The following is a 17,250-nucleotide window of genomic DNA, read 5'->3' on the forward strand; positions in this document are numbered from 1 at the left end:
GAGACAGATTTAAAAAGAACAGTAAAAATCATCACAGCTGAGACCAGTGTCTCCTGACACTGAGGAGCTAGTATGCGTCATACTCCAAAAATGCTGGATCCTCCATTTCCAATAACACAACTTCAGAGCATCTTTACTTCACAGCCTCCATGCTTTATAAACCCCCACATCTTTCAAACTCCATTCAACCGGTTTGTAACTGTTTTTTGTTAAACGTTAGTAGTCCCCAAGCCCAGATTAAACCAACAACAACAGTGAAATCACTCAGGACATTTTTTCAGACTTCAGAAAGCCAGAGTTTTACTCCTCAAGACCAGTAAATCAGCTTCAATATATAAAATTAGTAGACGTCCCCAAAAAGCATCTAAAGTCAAAAGAACATTGATTTTGTTCATTGTCACAAGCTATAAATCCTCTACAGACGAACACTGTATCATACTGTACTTCCTTGACACAATTACATCTTAACCTCTTCATGTCCTCTGATGGTGAGATGAATAGCTGCTTTATCTTTGGTGGTAAGATAGTTTTAACAGACTCCACTGAGTTACCTGTGGATAATAAGTCAGTAGGTCTCTGTCTGAGCAATGATGTTTTCTGGCATTGCATTTTTTTTAAAAGTTTAATTTAACAAGGGAGTTATCACTGAGAGCAATGTTCTCTTTTTCAGGAACACCTTGTTCACACACAGTTAAAGACACATTCACACCTGAAAAACCTCTGAGTAAAAACATTTGGCACTGGCAGTGATTCATTTCTGTGGCATATTGATTTTCCTTTCTGTTGTCCAAATTAATGGTTCAAAACAAACTGTAATTAGAAATTGATACAAATTTTTTTGCACTTTTTGCTTTACACATATGAAGAATTTTGTCTCAAATGCACAGTGGATTGCAGCTCATTGCATTGAGTATCAATCTGAGTGTCTCATTTACGATTTTCTTTAGATCCATATGCCATATAGTAATAAATACTGAAAAAATATTTTTGTTCATATTGTGGTATCAGCTTCGACCATATCGCCAAGCCTTACTCTCAATCTGCTGATTCCACTACTTAACGGATTTTGTAAAATGGAACCAAATCTGCTACTATGACAAATCTTTATGCTCTTTATCAGTCAGTAATATAAAGGATGTGTGAGTGTGTGTGTTAGACTAAAGAGAGGGTAGGAGGGGTCCTAGGCAGCAGCATCTGCTTGTCCTCCATGAAGGAAATACTCTTAAGTGTGTTCATTGCCAGCAGACACTGATAACCCTGAAAATATAACATACACACACACACACACACAATGCCGGTCATAAACACAAATATGATGATGATGATGATGAAGACAGATGAATGCACACACAAAGACAGAGGAGAGGTGCACACGCAGGTATAAACATACAGACCCAGGTGAGGATGGAGAAGAAGCAGAAAGCGATGGTGGCTCTGGCAGCATCGGAGCCCTGGGCCAATGGGAGCTCGTCTGGAGAGGTCGCCTGCCACTGATTGGCCAGAAAACAGAAGCCAACGAACCACAGGAAGCTGGCGAGACCTGGAGGAGGGACGAAAAGGGTCTTTTAGAGCTTGAGTACAACCTAATAATGCAGATCATCTTTAAATCTGATCTTAAAACATTCTTTAATCCAGGGGTTTTTACTTATTTTATTTAAAATAGATTGTTATTGGAGTTTTTTCCGACTTGATTTCACTAGTATTTTTGTGAAACAGTTTACATCTTTATATACTTAAAAGCTTTTCTAGTTACTTTCAACATTCTTGGTTTGTAATGTGTTGCCTATTTATAACTATATCTTTGAAAATTTCCAATTCATTCTTAATGTTCAACAACAATCCATGATATTTGTGTTTATTCATACCAGAAAAGACAAGGTCCAGCAGGACAGCTCGTCTTCTGTCCCTGACGCTGCTGATGGTGGGAAAGTAAACGTCCAGGATCAGGAAACAGATGCTGCCAAGGAAACAGGCCACGCCAACAGTGACACCGTAGTTACAGGCGTCAGCGTTGTTGTTGAAGACGCAGAGCAAACGCTCGCTGCCGATGTTGATGTAGCCCTCGTTCACGATGCAGCTGAACACCACCATGGAGAAAACCTGCAGGGAAAGACACACGGGCTGGTTTCTTATCTAACGGGTGAAAGAGAATGAACTCACACTGGTGTATGAATGCCTTTCATTCCTCATACATGCCACACACAGACGCACCAGTGCAAAGCAAACGCTGTATGTGTGGATGAGGGGATGCAGATAGTTTCGAAATTATCTGCCAAAGTGGTGCTGTATGAGTGCTGGATAATAACTTGTCATCCAGTTTGGTGAAGTGAGGCTCACGAAACAAAATTTCTCAGAGGATCACTTCACCCAAATTACAAAACATTTTCCCACTCGCGCTTAATAGAACTGAGCCATGCATTCAGATTTAGTTATAATTGCAGAGATTTTGAGACATCCACCGCTGACTGGTGAGCAGTGCGTCTAACTCTAACCCTTTTTGTTTTGGTAGGTTGTCTTTGAGGACCACAAACAAAACATTTACCAGGGTTCAATTGATCCAAAGTTATTGTAGTTATAATTTGATAAAATGCTAATTTATTTAAGGACGATGAAAGCAGAATGTTATCTAAAATATTAAAGCTACCATGTGGAGTTTTTGACCTCCAGTAGTGTTATGGAGCAGTGTTTTTGGAAGTGTATCCTTATTTTTATTTATTTATTTTTTTATCATGCACACACTTCAGGAGGCACATGCAACCGTCAGAGCACACAGAGAGCACGATGCACAGTCCTGTCAAAGCCTTCATGCTGTGCTGCTGATTGATAATTGGCAGCAACTTACAAAGAAACAAAGGAATGCGCAACTAAAGGCAAGAAAGAGGAAGACTGTGAGCTCTAGCAAGATTGCTAGAGAGAAAAAAAGCAGCTTTACAAATGTTGTATGAGGAAGGAAATGCATTCAACACATTTATTAGGGCACAAGCAATGTGCTTTGGTGAGAAACCCTGAATGTAAACATAAGCTAGTTTACAAGAGAACTTAACAGGGAACATTTAAAGGTATTATCACTATACTTTGACAGGGTGTCAAGCTGCAAGATACAGCATTCCAGTTATACTGGAAGAGCCAGTATTACATTTCATTCTGCTGTATATTGTGCTTTAATGTAGCATATCACTGAAAAACGTTTGTAGTCAATAAAACTGCCCCCAAAATAATTAGCAAACGGTGAACCTGGAGCCTTTGAGGTCAGTTACCCAGCTTTGATATTTGCCTCAACTGTGTTTGCTTGATGACTCAGGTCTCAGCGTCAGATATCTCAAAGACTCAACAAATAAAACCAAAACCATCTCACCATCTGGATTTATTATCATTAGATAATGGAAAGTGTTTTGCACTGTGGGTGAACTGATCCTGTTAAGATATTTTTTTACTTCAATCATTACAAAACTGGGTGGCAATGTAAGACACTAACCAAGAGACTGTAAACAGCATACAGAATACATAAAGCATATCATTTTACTTTACTTATCTTGGGTTTCTCTATTAAAGCTGAAACAATTAGTTGATTAATTGATTAGATGGTTAACTGAGAAATAATCGGCAACTGTTTTGGTAACTCATTATCCTTTTCTGCCTTTTTTCAAGTAAAAACATTACAAAATTTTAAAGATACCCTGGTTCCTGCCTCTCAACTTAGAGCATTTGCTGCTTTTCTTTGTCTTCTGTGATAGAAAATTCAGAATCTTTAGGTTTTGAAGCGTTGGTTGGACAAAACAAGCTGATGGGCAATTTTCTCATCATTTATATACCAAATGAGAAAATAATGTCTATCTACAACAATTTATTATAAGGTCTACACATCAGGTTGTTTATTGTGCCAACCTGTTCCAGTTTGTATGTTTTTCTTATCAGAAATTTTTCCTTAGGGCTTGATTTTGCTTTTACTATGCTATTTTTTTTTGTACTTAGTTTTTATATTTCTATTCAAATGGCACACTTCCTTTTTTACTCTTATTTTAAATTCCTATTTCTGTAAATAATGTCTATATTGTTTATTTTTACCATTAGAGGTTTATATTTGGAGGCTGAGTGCCTGTGTATTGCTGCTGTGATAGTGAAATTTCCCAACTTGGGATGAATAAAGTATTTCTATTCTATTCTATTCTATTCTATTTCATTTTACCATCACATCTGCTTTGTTTCAAGAGGGAATGGCAAACCGCCTCTGACAAACTGTGTTGAGCTGAACTGAATTATGAGACTCAGAGACGGAGACTTGATGTGATTGTGTTAACTTCCTATGTGTCCAAACAAAATTGTTCCTTCGGTGCACATTAAGCGTTGTATGGTGACTCACACCATACAATCACACCACAGAGCCGACTCACATACAGCTGCAATCTGGTTGAAGGGAGGCATTTAAATCTAAATCGCTCACATTAGCTCAACCTAGACACAAAGAGCCAGCAGCTGAACATATGGTAACCAAACGCCAGTCCTGTTGCTCCAGCCAGGAGCTGCACCACTGAAATGATTTCTGTTTATCAGACCGAGCTGCAGCGCGATCCCTAAATGAAAATCACAGCAGAGCTTTGAATCAAATTTCATCAGCCTGTTGAAAAAATACTGATTTAAACCGATCCTAACCTGACTGGATAAAAGACGCATCGGCAGGGAAGGAGGTAGAAATACATAAAGAATGTGAATGGGTGAGAGACAGAGGAGGGGGGAGGGGGCAGGTAGGCCCGTCCATTGATGATAACCGACACATTGCGGAGGAGGCTTACCCACGACAGCAGTCTGAGGATGGTCCGGGGATGCGTGAAGAAGGCGACCGGATCGAAGGCGACGCTCCCGGCCTTCGCGGCGCCGTACGCGCCCGCTGCCTCCATCCCTCCGGGTTTCTGCTGCCTGACGCCCGCTGAGACAACGAGAGGAGACGGTCAGAGAGCTGCGCGGCGCGGCGGCGTCCTCCTCCAGCCTCCGTGTGAAGTCACACCGCGTCACCGGGAGCAGATCACAGACTGCAGCAGCTGAACTGTGAACAGTCATTACGGTTTCAAATTAAAATCCTCATCGGGTTTTCTTTTGCTTTGTTTGAGAGTATGAGGCTCATGAAGAGGATTTTCCCCTTAATTTCCCATAGGCTATTATGGTACTTAAGCAAAAAAAAAAAAAAATTAGGACTGGACTTGGTATTGATATTATTATTATTTAGTGTTATCGTTTTACAAAATCGTAAAGTTTTAAGCGAAATTGTAAGAAAAAGAGATTTTTTTGTTTTACACATGCAAAGAGTTTTATGTAATATGTTTGTATTTGTGTTTTCCATAGATTATCAAGCTTTTCATAGATTAGCAAGACGTAAAAGCAGTTTCAAAACATTCCACACTGCCAGGAAAATTTTGTTTCAGGAAATACTCTATTTTTATTATGATTTTATTTTCTAAAAAGTTAAGTTAAAAAAAAACTCCTGTAGTGGGGACAGTGTTTCTAATTTACCTCAAACATAAGTTCTCGGTACTTATTTGCCAATATATAAGCAAACTGGTGTTAAACTAAAATCAGTCTATAATGTCAACCATGCCGAAGCATCAGTTGGGCTCTATAATATTAACTGGTACATTTACTATTACTTAGTTGATGTCAGCATCAGGTCAAGTCAGGTTGAGGTTAAAGAAATGAAAAACCTTTCAACCATCAGTTTTTAACTGAAGACTTTATTGGATTTGATTGGACAGATGGTTAATGGCAGCTTGTTTGAGTAGATAAAACCAGATCCATGTTTAGAAAGTACTGACTGAAAGGTATGAAGTACATACACACACACACACACACACACACACACACACACACACACACACACACACACGTGCACACACACACACACACACGCACAAAGTATACTCTCTTTGTTCTTGTACTAAAGCTCGTCTTTGGTTTTGTTGGCTTTTTTTGCCTCTTCAGCTTTTATGGCCTCGATGTACTTCCTCCTGTCTTCATCCTCCTGGAGACACAAAGGAAAGAAGTTTATTTTTAAACAGAGTAAAAAGGAAGCTTTCAAACACACACAGTCATACAAACTCACACCAGAGCACCGGTGAGGAACATGATTTACCTTAACTCTCTCTATTTTGGCTTTTTCCATCTCTTTATCCAGAAACTTAACCAGGTCCTTCAACTTCCTTTTTCCAGTGTAAACCACCATCTGACGGGAACATAGATCACATTGATAGATGTCCAGTTTGTCACACAGAGGATGGTCAATATGTGTATGCCAATGTTTTTCAGCTTGTCACTGACATTTCCTAGTGAATAAGACCTCCTCATTAATACAGTGTTTTTGTTTCAATTTAAACAGATATTTACACATTCTGGATTTGTTTGATGGTTGTAAACATCCATAACTAGTTTGCATTTTGTAGACAGTTAACTCAGGTAAAGTTTAGACACAAACACCCCAAAAACTAATTGCTCCAGGAATGATACCCTTTCATACCCTTTCAGCATGCAGAGCAGGAAACAGGCAGAGTGATGGGTAGGATCCCTGCATCGACATGTTGATGTCATTGGCAGAGGCATCGAATCGAGCGATGACCACGTCCTCTCTCTCCTTTAAGGCCTCGGCTAGTTTCTCCCACAGTGGGAACAGAGCACGGGACTCCTGACTGTAGGGCAGATCTAAAGTACACACAGTGAGTGCAAAGTTTAAGATGCTTTGTATTTGGATTTGTACAGGAAGCAAACACAGGTAAGCTATACATACGGACAACATGGAAAAAGTTAAGAAGAGAGAGCTATGAATGCAAAGAAACAGAAGCAGACAATAATATTCTTATTTGCACATCCAACAACACCAATTTTTTGTTTCTCTTCACCTATCAAATTTAAGTCCAATATTTACTCTTAGTGGTTAAGGGGAAGCAACAAGAGGAAAATATCAAAAACAAGGCTGGAAAACAGTGAGGATATAAAATAAACAACAGCAGAGGACAAAATATAGCCATAAGAGTGTGGTTGAACTACAACTACAGTATGGATTTGTAGATTTCCAAGTAATGTCTGACTGCCAATTTGGCAAAATTGAACATTTTTTACATGTCTCTGCTACATTTAACTCTTGTTTTAGCATAATTTGTGACCTAAAGGACTATATTTCAAAGTTCTGACCTGTTTTACTTTGAAATACAGTTATTAAAACTATGTTGAAACAATCGTAATATAAGCTAGACATAAAAAAAAGTTTTCAGTCTAATTTGGTTCAGTTTTAACTTAGATGCTCAGACATCTTTTCACCTGGTAAATGAACAAATCCATGCTCACTGGGCAGACTGCAGATGGAAGGTGTGTTTACGTACAGAACAGGACAAAAACGGTCTTGTCTGGGTTAAAGGCAACTTTCTCCAGAGTCACTCCCACCAGCTCCTTCACCGGCTTTGTGTCCCATCCCTCAGGTATCGGCTCACTCTGCATCTTAGGCTGTTATATTAACATGCACACAAACACATATTACATATCAGGACAACCTGTCATCCCAGTTTTTGTAATGTATCACGCCAAATTAAAGTTTAAGCTACCTTAGCCTTGCCCTCGAGGTAGGATTGACAGAATTTTTTTATGGTATCAGTATCCAGAGAGTCAGAGGGCAGGTGATAGGTCACATGGTCTGTCAGGTTGACCAATCGGATGAGAGGAGCCTCAAAATCTCGTACACGGAAGTACTCCATCAGCCTGCCATTACGAGGCTCATCCACGTTCACCCACACAAACAAAATCTGAATACACACACGTGCAGAGGTGAAGTACTCAAACGGCTTACTTCTAACACTGTATGTAAGACAGTGCTGCTGTTTGAAAGATTTTTGTGTGTGTGTGTGTGTGTACCTTCAACCTGAATGCCTTTGCAGCACTGTTAAAGGCAGAGTAAATCTCTTCAAAGTCTGCAGAGCTCTTGTTCACAAACAGGAGGGCGTGGTTTAACACAGGTGAGGATAAGACCTGCGTGGCTGTCTGCAAGAGACGGAATAACATTCATCTACTCAATCCACATCATAGGCTGGATATAATGATATTAGAAATGATAAACATTGCAAACAACTGAATTAAATTTCCCAGCTATGTAGCTATTTGTCTTGTGCTTACTCCTGCCAACCACTTTCATGTAAGAACACTTTACTAAGTATTGACTTAGCAGGGTATCAGTCCAGAAGCTATCTTTTTAGTTTTAAAAACTTGTGTTTAAAGACGGCTCTTTAAAGTTAGTGTAGTTTTACAGTTTTACAGTGGATTCCAACAGGAAAACAGATCAAAATGCCCAGAGAAACATCCAAAACCTCTAATGCAGCACGATTTACTCTTCTGCTGTCGTATATGTTCTCAACATTTCACAGAAAAAAAAATTGTTTTACACACAGCTGCTCACGTTAGTCAATCACAGCAAATACAAGCATCACATATGCTTTTAACAGCAATCGTTCAAGCCCTGAAGTCTTCAGAACCGAGCAAATTTTGAGTTGAGTATATCTGAGGAATATGTGAGGCCTGATTCATCAAAGAATTTCATACTTTGCACAAACGTGCAAAGAGTCAGCAGGTCATTGGAGTTTTAGAAAAGAAGACACAAAACTGTTCCAAGCCGTCCTTGCCCTGCAGCAGAGCAGTTACAGAATACGTGAGTGGAAATACAACATGCATCTTATACTCAACCTTTCCGGTGTACTCGGTGACTGGGTCCATCTGGTAGACGGTGATAAAGATGATCAGCTCCTCTTTAGATGTCTGAGGCATCATTTTATAAGCCTGGATGAGCTTAGACTGCAGCAGACACACAAACACACACACACACACACACACACACAGACACAATAACACATAGGTATGAGTGCAGTGTGATGTTCTAATTATTCAAGTCCTAAAATTGGCAGATTGATCAATAATAAAAATAATCATCACTTGCAGCCCTAGTCTGGTAAAAATTTCAAAATATTTTTGATATTTTTGCAAAATTTACAACTAACATAATGATGTCATATATAATTTCTATAAATACTATGTGTTGTTGTAGACAATGAATAACATTTCTATTAAAGTACCTTTTTAAGCAGCAGCACAACATCGTGTGTGAGACCATATTTACTGATAACATCATTGTTCTGTGTCACAGCAAAGCTGATGTCAGGAAGGTTGATGGCCGCAGCGTAGAACACCTGGACATACTCATGGTCCAGGTCCTACACACACACACAGACACACACACACAAAAAAATGCAAACACAAATTGTTAAACTTCAGTAAAACCGCAACACCAGGGAGAAGAAAAGGTAAATCAAACAGCTGGTTTTCACCTTAAAGAACCCAACCACTGTCAGCTCCTCTGATGCCTCTAATTGGCTAAGATCTGTGATGAAGTCAGCAGCAGACCCCTCCCTTCTTTTCAGCCAGGTCAAGATGGACGCCGAGCTCTGAGGAACTGAAACACAATCCAGGAAAACAAATAATTTTTACCTTCAATTATTTTAACCAAACCAAATAACATTCAACAGCTCAATTATTGTGATTAAGAGATTTTGGGAAAATGAAAATGAGTTAAATGAGAGGATCAATACCACTCTCATGTCTGATTGTTAACTATGAAACTGAAAGCCAGTGGAAACAGCTAGCCTGGCTCTCTACAAATGAGAAAATAATCTTCCTGGAGATGTAGGATTTTTTTTCCTTTTAGGAATAAAACTACTTTATAAAACCTGTTTAAGGGTTGTATCTTAAGGCAGATGCCATTTTTCCCACTGACGAAAAAATGATCAAAGGCTCAAACTGACAATTATTTTCATCATCTATTAAGCAGCTGATTATTTTCGTAATTCATCAAATAAAATGTTATATCTGAATAAACATAACAAACATTTTTGATTTGTGCCTTAAACATTAATGGTTGCAGTTTAATGTACATGGCATGGTGATTCAAGGTCATCTTTTTGGGGAGTTACACAAGTCTCTTATTCATATTCTTAATGAAAGTAGATTTATGAAAAATTATGCAAAAGTCTTTTTGCGAAGGGAAAACTTTCGTGGGGGGGTGGGAGGTCAGATATTTTTGTTAGAAATCCAGATTTCGTCCACACGCTGCTTTCCGCCAGTGAGCAACCCCAGACCTTTAAATAGCTCAACAAGTTTGAAACCAGGTGACTGTACCAAGGTTTTTAGTTCTTAAGAAAATAATATATCTTGCCCAGATATGAAGGAGTAAAGGATGTACTGTCTGACACTTGCACATACCAGGGCAGGGCACAGGGTTGTGTTTATCTCCAGCGAGGTACAGCCTGATTGTTGGGGGACCTGTGGCATTTAGATCTTTAGCCAGGTCCTTTTCCTTTGTAACATCAACGACTGCCAGTTTGACCTCTGACTCTTGAAGCTCCGCAGCAGCATCCTCAAAAGCTGCGGACACACGATAGGCTTCTCCAGACAGAGGAGCATCTACACACATAGAAACACAAACAGGAAGTTAGTATAAATAAGTATATGATGAACATGCTGCAGTGTCAGGTGGTTGCGTGGCTTTGAGGCAGTCTAAAGTCACTTGCAAACCATTTAATCACTGTTATAAATATTTACATTTTCATGTTTAGCCTCTAAAAACATGTAGGTCAAGGTTTTGCTGTGCAAGCCTGAGTGTGCAACTTACAGAAATGCACAAGGAGCTGCTTGTATTTTCTCAGTGCCCTGTTGAAATTTCCTTTCTTCAGCTGTAAAACGCCATCCTTCTCAGGGAAGGATTTGTCTCCCTGTCGGTCTTGCTGTGTGTCAGCGGCGACAAACACACAGAGACAGAAGGCCGTCACCCCGAGCAGCAACAGTCTCCTCATGACGGTTCTCCCACAATCTGGACACTGGAACAAGCTTGACGGGAAGGTATGAAGGGAGTGGTGAAAGGAAGGGCTGATAATGTGTGTGTGTGTGTGTGTGTGTGTGTGTGTATGAGTGTATCAGTGCTGAGCTGGTAGTTGTGAATACTGTTATCTGCCGGCTAGACCCACCAGTCTGTAGCTGATTAACTTTCCTATCTAAGCCCAGCTGTATCTCTGCTATTGGCTGCTGTTCATATCAAGTATATCACTAATATCTAAATGCCCTTTGCCTAACTCTGTTAGCCTCAGCAAGGTCAAAATGGACACACAAACCCATTCAGACACACTCACTAAGCACATGCACATATGCAACATATGCAAAATTCACCGACTAGAGCAGATGGTAGAAAAATACAAGTGCACAGCTTTGTCAAAGTAACCGAGACCACTTTTATTTCCCTATCAACATGATAGAATGAAAAATAATAACGGGATGACATTCTGATTAAAAAAACAAAAGAAAGCTGAGTCCAACATGGAAGGGAGTTATAGTCTATGGTCACACACCATTACAACAACAACAGGTAAAGATGCCTTAATCAGTCATTGCATTGCAGTGCATAGACTCTGCAGTACAGGCACTACCATGTACTTCGCCCACAACCTCCACCCTGCTTTCTACACCAGGAAGTCTAATCACAGTATACATCAAGTCTGTATCATCAAAGGAATAGTTTCACATTTTGAGAAATAGGTTTTTTTGCTTTCTTGCCGAGAGCTGGATGAGAAGATTGACACACACCCAGACACACACTCTCACACACACAGATTTGACCTGCTCAGGTTGAAGCTGGGTGGAGCGATATGCTGGATTTAGTCCTGACAAGAGGTCTAATCAGTAAAATTAAAACCACCTGTGTGGGTTTACAATACGTGTGCAAAGCTTTTATAAGAAGAATTATGGTGGAAAATAAATGACAGTTTGTTAAGTCGGCGAGTTTTCCAACAGGCTTTGTTTGGTTTAACAAAGAAAAACATGTCTGGCTTTCATACCTGGACAAATTTTCACTGTGTCATTACATTCAGCAAAAGTTAATATTAGCTGTATTTGCATTAGAAAAAGAGAAATAATAACAATTTTGTTATTTTAGTATTTAAATATGGAAAATACAATCATTACAATTTATGAAAAAAAAAACAACCGAACCACATATTAAATCCCGGGACTGGACATCATCTTGTTTGTTAAATGTCCTCTCTGTTTAGTTGTTTGTTTGTGCTTTGAATTGTGGTAAAATGCTGCAGTGTACATATGCAGAGACGGATTCAATATTCTGTTCCTCATCATTTTTTTTTTTAAATTAACACCCCCTCCCATCCCTCCCAATACATTCTTACAAAAGGTCAAAAGTGCAAAAAGTGATTTTGCCTAGTTTTCATCTGTATATATTAGAAATGCTTCTGTGCTTGTGAAGAATGCTTTAAAATGTTCAAAAATGTCAACTAGAGAGATGGAAAAGATTAGAAAAGTAATATACACGATTAAAGATTAAACATTTTTGGTATTGCATACTCACCCCCTGTAGGTTTTAAATGTGAGAAGCTGCTGTGGTGGGTTTGAATTCCCGTTGGTTAAAGAAATTTCAGCTGTGACAAGTTTTTACAAAGGAAAAATGTCCACAGAAACTTATCAAGTTGCTGTTGCAGCATCATCCACTTCTCTGTCCATCCTTATGCTCAGCATGTTCTCTAGATATTATATATTAAACACTTATCATCACCTAAATACACTCTGATTCCTTGTAGCTTGTACAGTGAGCTGCTTATATTTGTAGCTCATGACAAACTATTTATCCATGTTGTGACAAAAATATGAGTGTTACAAGGTTCTGGGTGGACTGAGGACAACAGGAGCCTTATTAATCCCGACAGCGTCATCTTGTGTGAATGTGCAGATGGTTTCCACACTGTGGGCAGGAGTGATGTGCATCTTGTAGTCCACGTACCATTAACGGGATCAGACAGAAGCCACAGACCAGCCTGAAACACACACACACACACGCATGCAGACACAGAATACATAGCTTAAGCTTTGTTAAAGCTGTAACGGCACTCTGACATTAAATTCTCACACGTGTGTGTTTGTGTGTCTCACCCCATCAATGTGAGAAGCACACACATACACCAGGCAGCCCTCCCAGGCAGGTATGTGACTTTAGTGGTGACAGTGTGGTGGCAGTGTGGGCAGCGTACCAAACCAGGGATGTCTCTCAGACATGTCACTGAGATAGGAACAGGCAGTGGCTGGGTCACAACTACTGCTGGCTGAGTTTGTCTGCCGCTGACAGGCGGTGTTACACCAACTGGTATACAGGAGACACAGGACGGACAGAGGGGGATGTCAGGGGGAAACAGGGACAAAGAGGTAAGCATGTGAAATACTATTTTCATGCACATCATTAAGAGCTATAATTTGTATGTAACCTAATACCTTGTGTATGTGGATGGATTATGTTTCCAGTGTTTTGGGGAGGTGAGGTCACAGCAGTTGGCACAGAGGGTGGAGTCAGGACAGGAAATGGATTCGGCTGGATTGTAACTGTAGTAAAGAGTACCCTCACGTTAAAGAAAAACTCTTCTGTTTGTTTCAGCTCTTTGTGCAAGACCCCAAAACTGAGCTTTTCCAAAACAGTCTGCAGCGTATGCAAACCATAAATCGCTGGCTTGGTGGAATACAAGCAAAACAGAGATTTTGCAAAACAACAACGAAAGGGGCCTTCCCTCGCCTTTAACTTTCTCTGTGATCAAAATTCAGACATCTCAAAATTTCCTGTGATCATACATTTCAAATGTCGATTTAGCCGATGATAGAGCACAGCGGTTGTCATTAACCTGTAGTTTTGTTGATTTGGTCAAAGAAGCAATGAGATAATAATTTGGTCAACAGGATCTCTGTCCCTCTCCTTACCACGTTTTGTTTGCCAACTGAAAAGAGGAAGAGGAGATTTGTGTGTTTTCAAGTTGTTCAGGTGTTTAACTGTGGACAGAGCTCTCTACAGGAACAATTTGAAAATGCTAATATGGATGCAAATCGTTTTAACAAAATTTTGACAGTTTAATGTAGAAAAATAAGGTGTGCCCTGACTAGTGCTTCTGCAAAACGTCTTCTTTGTCATCTGTTGTTGGCAAACAAAAAACGTGATTAGCAGTGGCGCAGACTAAAGGGTCATTTTGTTCAGTTGCAGCTCATTGAAGCTCCTTTTTGCCCCCCTTGTGCTCTTTGTAATAACCAATAATGTGACTCATCTACACTTTAATATAGTGAACATCACAGCTGAATTGTTCTCTTTTACAAAATCTTCTGCTTCAGTTGTCAGAATGAGGCCAGATTAGAGATCAGTTCCTGTTATGCAGTTGAGCAGTATTTCATACACTGAGATGTCAACAAAATCACTTTTTTATGACCATGAAGTTCTCTGATAAACTAAACACAAATACAGTCAATAATAAGAGTTAAGACGTTAGAGGCGACAAAATTGGCTTCTTAACTTTACTTACTGTGTATGCAAGCTCACTTCATTGTTTTGAAAAAGTTAAGTTGTTTGGTCTACGCTAAAAGACAAAGCAAGCATTTTCAGATTTATCCATTCTGCATACTGTTTCCAGAAACCTTAGTTTATGGGTGAGAAAAACCCAGGTGCATGTGGACAAAGGTCCAAAAAAGAGTGAAAAACATGAATCCACAAATCCACCTGTTTCAGTGTGGATGAGCAACTGAGAGCAGGGAGTTGTTATCTTACCTGCTTCTCCATAGGTGGGAGGAGGTGTTGAGGGGGAGGAGAGGGAGGCGTTGTAGGAAGGGGGTGGGGGGATGTTAACTCCTTCTGTACTCAGAGCAGGAGGGTGGAGACTGGCCTCTTCATAGGGAGGGGGTTCCATCAGGAGATCATCCAGTCAAACAGGACACTGGTGATAAAAAGGACGTTTGTAATGGTACACACACACACACACACAGAGAGAGAGAGAGAGAGAGAGAGAGAGAGAGAGAGAGAGAGAGAGAGAGAGAGCAGGGCCAGAACCAATGAAAGTTTAAACACGTGCCTTTTGAATATGGGCCCCTGCATCTCAGCATCATGGAGTCAGTCTGGGCTCACATGAAGAGACAGAAGACACTGAGACAGCCTGAGTCCACAGAAGAACTGTGGCAGGTGCACCTGGATGAACTGGTGCTGATTTAAAGGCTGAGGCTGGTCACACCAGACATTGATTTGTGTTATTTTTGAAATAATCTTCTCTTTATTTGTAGTGTCTAAAAATATTGCACTGTACTTTTTCTCCTGATTGTTCTCATATATCTGGTTATTTTACTTTTATTATCTTGGGCATCTAAAAATCCTGTAGAGGAAACAATCTGTGAAGGAAAAATCAATCCTTGGCCAAACTGCCCACAGCTCATGCCTACACCATGAGTTGTGATAAGAGGTTGCAAGTAGACTTGTTTCACGAGCAAGAAAAAAGGTTTGGCAACACTGATCTGGCTCCAGGTCAATACCCAAACAGTTTTATTACTTCTTTTGTACCAGCCCACTGTGTGAGTAGATACCAGAAACAACAGAGAGCTACGCTTGAGATCATTGTGCGTTTACTTGTGTGAACTCCCTTCAGAAGAGAGGAGGCTTCAATCATAACATTACAGTATGGCGAGAACAGTGACAAAGTATCCTGTACTTTCCTGTGTATAGGACACCAAAGTTAAACATTAACATAAACGGAATAGATTTAGAGATAATGTACGTTCAAAACATTTTAACTTTTATGAAACTGATGTAAAGTATTTACCTTTTTAGACATGTCACACTCACAGTCAGCTTATTACAGTTCAGGTGCCCTGTTAAACACTTACTGTGAGTACAAAACAAATACAAAATTGATTACAATATGTAACACTGAACGAACCAATAATCCTGAATCATGCGACTCCACTTCACCATTTCACCACAAGAAGTGTTTTCATGCCAATATGTCACCCAAAACCAGCTGTATCAGTTATAAAACATGCCTGCTGAACGCAGCCAAGTAATTCTAGCTCACATGGGACTCTTCTCTTATGTCAACAAGGCACCTGGTATCTGATCCAAAGAGGCACAAACCTGCCACCTCCATATACAACAACTCCCAATACAGACGGCAAAGAGTAGTACATGTCCTCCTGCACTAATTAAACAGTGTGATGTGAGAGATATGTGAGAGCAGTGGTCTCCTTACCTTGGACAAATGAGGAAGCTCAGCTGACAGGACGAAACATGTACCATGTTGGTGACAGTCGAGACATCACAGCCAGTTGAACCTGTTTTCCTCTGGAATTAGAAACATTTAACTTCCCTCAGACTGAAAGCCAACCCTCTTTACCTCCTTCACTCACAGGAGTTTACCCTCTCACATTAAACTGCTTCCCAAACGCTGACTCATTCTCTGGCAGCACGTTTACAGTACAGCAACCAACAAAACATTGTATAGTAAAATGTGTAAAATTTGCTTAGCGGTTTCTGTTTTTACATATTTGTTTGCTTATTTAATTCAGACCACACAGATAAACACTGTTACACACATAAGTAGTGCAACAGATGTAACATGCAGAGGGATGAAGCTAATTTGCAGCCACTGTCAGCTGTTTAACGGCGTCAAACACTTAAAAAATTATAAACACAAAAGTGTCTACACTCACCACCAAGCATTTTATTAGGAACACCTGTACACTTGCTAATTCATACAATCCTATCTTATCCTATCCTATCAGCCAATCAAGTGGCAGCTTCAGTTAAGCTTCAGTTGTGACTGTGACTGTGGCTTGATTCTTCGTGCCAGATAGGCTAGTTTGATCTCCTGGGATTTTCACGCACAAAAATCTCTAGATTTTACACAGAGTCGTGTGAAAAACACAAGAACTTCCAGTGAGCAGCAGTTCTGCAGATGCCTGGATGATGAAAGAGGTCAGAGGAGAATGGCCAGACTAGTTGGAGCTGACAGAGAGGCTACAGTGACTAAGAAAACCACTCATTACAACTGTGTTGAGCAGAAAAGTATCTCAGAATCCACAGCATGTCTGACCTTGAGGCCAATGAGCTACAACAGCAGAAGACCTCTCCTGTCAGCCAGAAACAGAAATCTGAGGTTACAGTGAGGACAGACTCACGAAAACTGGACAGTTGAAGACTCGAAAACCGTAGCCTGGTCTCAAATCGATTTCATGAATATGACGATGAGTTCAGTGTACTTCAGAGGCCTCTCCAGTCACTAGATCTGAATCCAGTAGAACACCTTTGGGATGTGGTAGAACAGGAGATTGGCAGCATGAATGTGCACCGGACAAATCTGCTGAAATGATGTGATGCAATCGTGT

At 40.0% G+C, this 17,250-nt stretch overlaps 3 protein-coding genes across 9 annotated transcripts in view; all 3 read right to left on the bottom strand.

The window, feature by feature from the left end:
• Positions 1–4,895, bottom strand: part of LOC121180831 (synaptogyrin-3-like) — a 39,747-nt gene extending 34,852 nt beyond the window's left edge. Inside the window, exons 1-4 of one of the 2 annotated variants that reach the window (XM_041036492.1) lie at positions 4,791–4,895; positions 1,866–2,100; positions 1,395–1,540; positions 1,140–1,257 (exon numbers count right to left, since the gene is read on the bottom strand). In XM_041036492.1, the coding sequence (XP_040892426.1) occupies positions 1,153–1,257; positions 1,395–1,540; positions 1,866–2,100; positions 4,791–4,895 (591 nt within the window). In that variant the 3' untranslated portion in view covers positions 1,140–1,152. Of the gene's footprint in view, positions 1–1,139; positions 1,258–1,394; positions 1,541–1,865; positions 2,101–4,790 lie in introns of those variants that run through there. The other variant, XM_041036491.1, reaches the window with a different exon arrangement.
• Positions 4,896–5,760: 865 nt separating this feature from the next.
• On the bottom strand, positions 5,761–10,868 carry zgc:136472 (uncharacterized protein LOC678514 homolog). Its single transcript, XM_041036634.1, has 11 exons — positions 10,688–10,868; positions 10,279–10,479; positions 9,348–9,472; positions 9,096–9,233; positions 8,710–8,817; positions 7,888–8,013; positions 7,581–7,778; positions 7,362–7,482; positions 6,503–6,684; positions 6,122–6,211; positions 5,761–6,010 (listed from the first exon to the last, which is right to left on the bottom strand). Exons 1-11 carry the CDS (start codon positions 10,866–10,868, stop codon positions 5,927–5,929), a joined length of 1,554 nt encoding a protein of 517 aa, XP_040892568.1. The 3' UTR covers positions 5,761–5,926.
• A 414-nt stretch (positions 10,869–11,282) lies between these two features.
• si:dkeyp-75b4.8 (lipopolysaccharide-induced tumor necrosis factor-alpha factor homolog) lies at positions 11,283–16,181 on the bottom strand. Of its 6 annotated transcripts, none has more exons than XM_041035289.1 (6): positions 16,116–16,181; positions 15,690–15,752; positions 14,651–14,816; positions 13,342–13,449; positions 13,006–13,213; positions 11,283–12,890 (listed from the first exon to the last, which is right to left on the bottom strand). In XM_041035289.1, exons 3-6 carry the CDS (start codon positions 14,787–14,789, stop codon positions 12,785–12,787), a joined length of 561 nt encoding a protein of 186 aa, XP_040891223.1. In that variant the 5' UTR covers positions 14,790–14,816; positions 15,690–15,752; positions 16,116–16,181; the 3' UTR covers positions 11,283–12,784. The 6 variants fall into 6 exon arrangements, with proteins under 6 accessions (XP_040891223.1, XP_040891226.1, XP_040891225.1 ...); XM_041035292.1 differs by having other exon boundaries at positions 15,690–15,738; positions 16,116–16,161; XM_041035291.1 differs by lacking the exon at positions 16,116–16,181 and adding an exon at positions 16,001–16,038.
• Between the last annotated feature and the right edge of the window lie 1,069 nt (positions 16,182–17,250).

Source organism: Toxotes jaculatrix, chromosome 4, assembly GCF_017976425.1.
Source record: "Toxotes jaculatrix isolate fToxJac2 chromosome 4, fToxJac2.pri, whole genome shotgun sequence".
Classification (NCBI taxonomy): Eukaryota; Metazoa; Chordata; class Actinopteri; family Toxotidae; genus Toxotes; species Toxotes jaculatrix.

Bases quoted from the DNA above. Each gene is read 5' to 3' on its own strand.
- zgc:136472 (XM_041036634.1), bottom strand. From the start codon at position 10,868: ATGAGGAGACTGTTGCTGCTCGGGGTGACGGCCTTCTGTCTCTGTGTG. The intron at 10,480-10,687 runs GTAAGTTGCACA...CTATGTGTGTAG, and splicing joins GCAGCTCCTTGTGCATTTCT to ATGCTCCTCTGTCTGGAGAA. The intron at 6,011-6,121 runs GTAAATCATGTT...TTGTGTCTCCAG, and splicing joins CCAAAATAGAGAGAGTTAAG to GAGGATGAAGACAGGAGGAA.
- si:dkeyp-75b4.8 (XM_041035289.1), bottom strand. From the start codon at position 14,789: ATGGAACCCCCTCCCTATGAAGAGGCCAGTCTCCACCCTCCTGCTCTG. The intron at 13,214-13,341 runs GTATTAGGTTAC...CCTGTATACCAG, and splicing joins AATCCATCCACATACACAAG to TTGGTGTAACACCGCCTGTC. The intron at 12,891-13,005 runs GTGAGACACACA...TGTGTGTTTCAG, and splicing joins GTGCTTCTCACATTGATGGG to GCTGGTCTGTGGCTTCTGTC.